Source organism: Naegleria gruberi, assembly GCF_000004985.1.
Source record: "Naegleria gruberi genomic scaffold NAEGRscaffold_140, whole genome shotgun sequence".
Lineage (NCBI taxonomy): Eukaryota > Heterolobosea > Eutetramitea > Acrasida > Naegleriidae > Naegleria > Naegleria gruberi.
This window is the reverse complement of record NW_003163191.1, coordinates 13,806-15,284: the sequence shown is the minus strand read 5'-3', so window position 1 is coordinate 15,284 and position 1,479 is coordinate 13,806. Positions and strand designations below refer to the sequence as shown.

Here is a 1,479-nt window from a genome sequence, read left to right as displayed (position 1 = left end):
TTATCTATTCTCTTTAGCATAACAACCCATGTTTTTGATCTGGTCTATTTTTATTTTAATGAAAATTTTCCTCAGCCACTTTTTCAGTTACTAAGGATGCATAGATTTAATGAATTAGAATACTTGAAAGCAAATGGTTGATCCTCTTAGATTTATCAAGTTTCGGCAAGTCCAGAGTTTATTGTGTGAATAATAATTGCTTTATTTCTTATCAGGAGAGAATACATTAATCGAATAAATACTGAAACTCGAGCAAGCCTTAAATCTTGATTGGAAACGCTTATTACTCGTTAAAAAACACTTTTAAAAAATGGAACAACAAGTAAGAAAAATGGCTAATGAAAACGAATGTGAAGGAACAGTAGAAGAAATGTGTGTGGATACCTGTAATTATTTGTTACCACCAGGGACCTTGTTCTTTCCGGACAGGATACTGATTTGTTTGCTTCTGAAGAGTTTGATCCTTGCCCAAATTGGATAACTGAAACAAGAGAAAAAGCTAATATAATTCGTAGAATTGATACGGATAAGAAATCTATTTCTTCTAGCTTGCAATTATCACCTTCTTTTCTAGTTATTGGATTCCCCAATGCACCATCTGCACGATATCTATCTAGCACTTATGAACAAACACCCTCTAATGTCTAATTCTGAGCGAAGTGAAGAATGGACTTGTTTTCATTGTAAACTTAATAAAATATAAGTTGAGTATTTTTCCATGCTCAAAAAATTATCACAATGGCCCCAACACCAACTACACCAAAGAACAACAAGAAAACGAAAGACCTTAGCTCACCTTCTGCAGGTAGCGAGCAACGAGTCATTGTTCTAACTCCTTCCGCCAAGGTTGGTTCACAAGGTGCTTCTGCTCTCGCTTCTTCGATGGAATTGTTTGAGTCCAACCCATCTGAAGAGGTTTCTGGTAAAAGAGCAAGAGTTGCTGATGAACCAGATGATTGGTTTAAAAACCACGTCATCAACTCTTACCAAAGAATGTTTGGTGAGTCATTGAAAGAAGATTTGCCGTTGGAAGAAGCTGTTTCTCTTCTATTCGAAACAGCCAATGCTCCATACGCTGACAACTTGGAATTCAAGAATAGAATGGCTGCTCTTGAATTGTTGTTCAGAAAAGAAGTAGACACTCCCATTCCAGATTCATCTGGTATAAAAGATATTAAAAGTAAAGGTTATTCTTTACTTTTAACAAACTCTTTTATCATCTCTCAAATCTGCAAGCGTTTGAGAGAGAGTGATACCCTTGATTTACCGCTTATTCTTCAAGGATTTGAATTTATTCAGAATATTTCTGAGTTAAATCTAGTCTGTATTCGAATGGGCATTAAAAATGGCTTTGAAGCAGCTGAAAACTTCTCTAACAGCTACAAATCAGGAGGTTCACTTGACCAAATCACCTCCAAACAACAAGAGAAGGCCATTAAATCTGCTGAAAAAGTAAAAGCAGTAGAAACCATTGAAAAA

General features: G+C 35.6%; 1 protein-coding gene across 1 annotated transcript in view; it reads left to right on the top strand.

The window, feature by feature from the left end:
- Positions 1-738: 738 nt before the first annotated feature.
- Positions 739-1,479, top strand: part of NAEGRDRAFT_76405 (uncharacterized protein) — a gene marked incomplete at both ends in the record, with an annotated part of 7,622 nt that continues 6,881 nt past the window's right edge. Inside the window, one exon of the mRNA XM_002668631.1 lies at positions 739-1,452. Within this exon, the coding sequence (XP_002668677.1) occupies positions 739-1,452 (714 nt within the window). The remainder of the gene's footprint in view (positions 1,453-1,479) is intronic.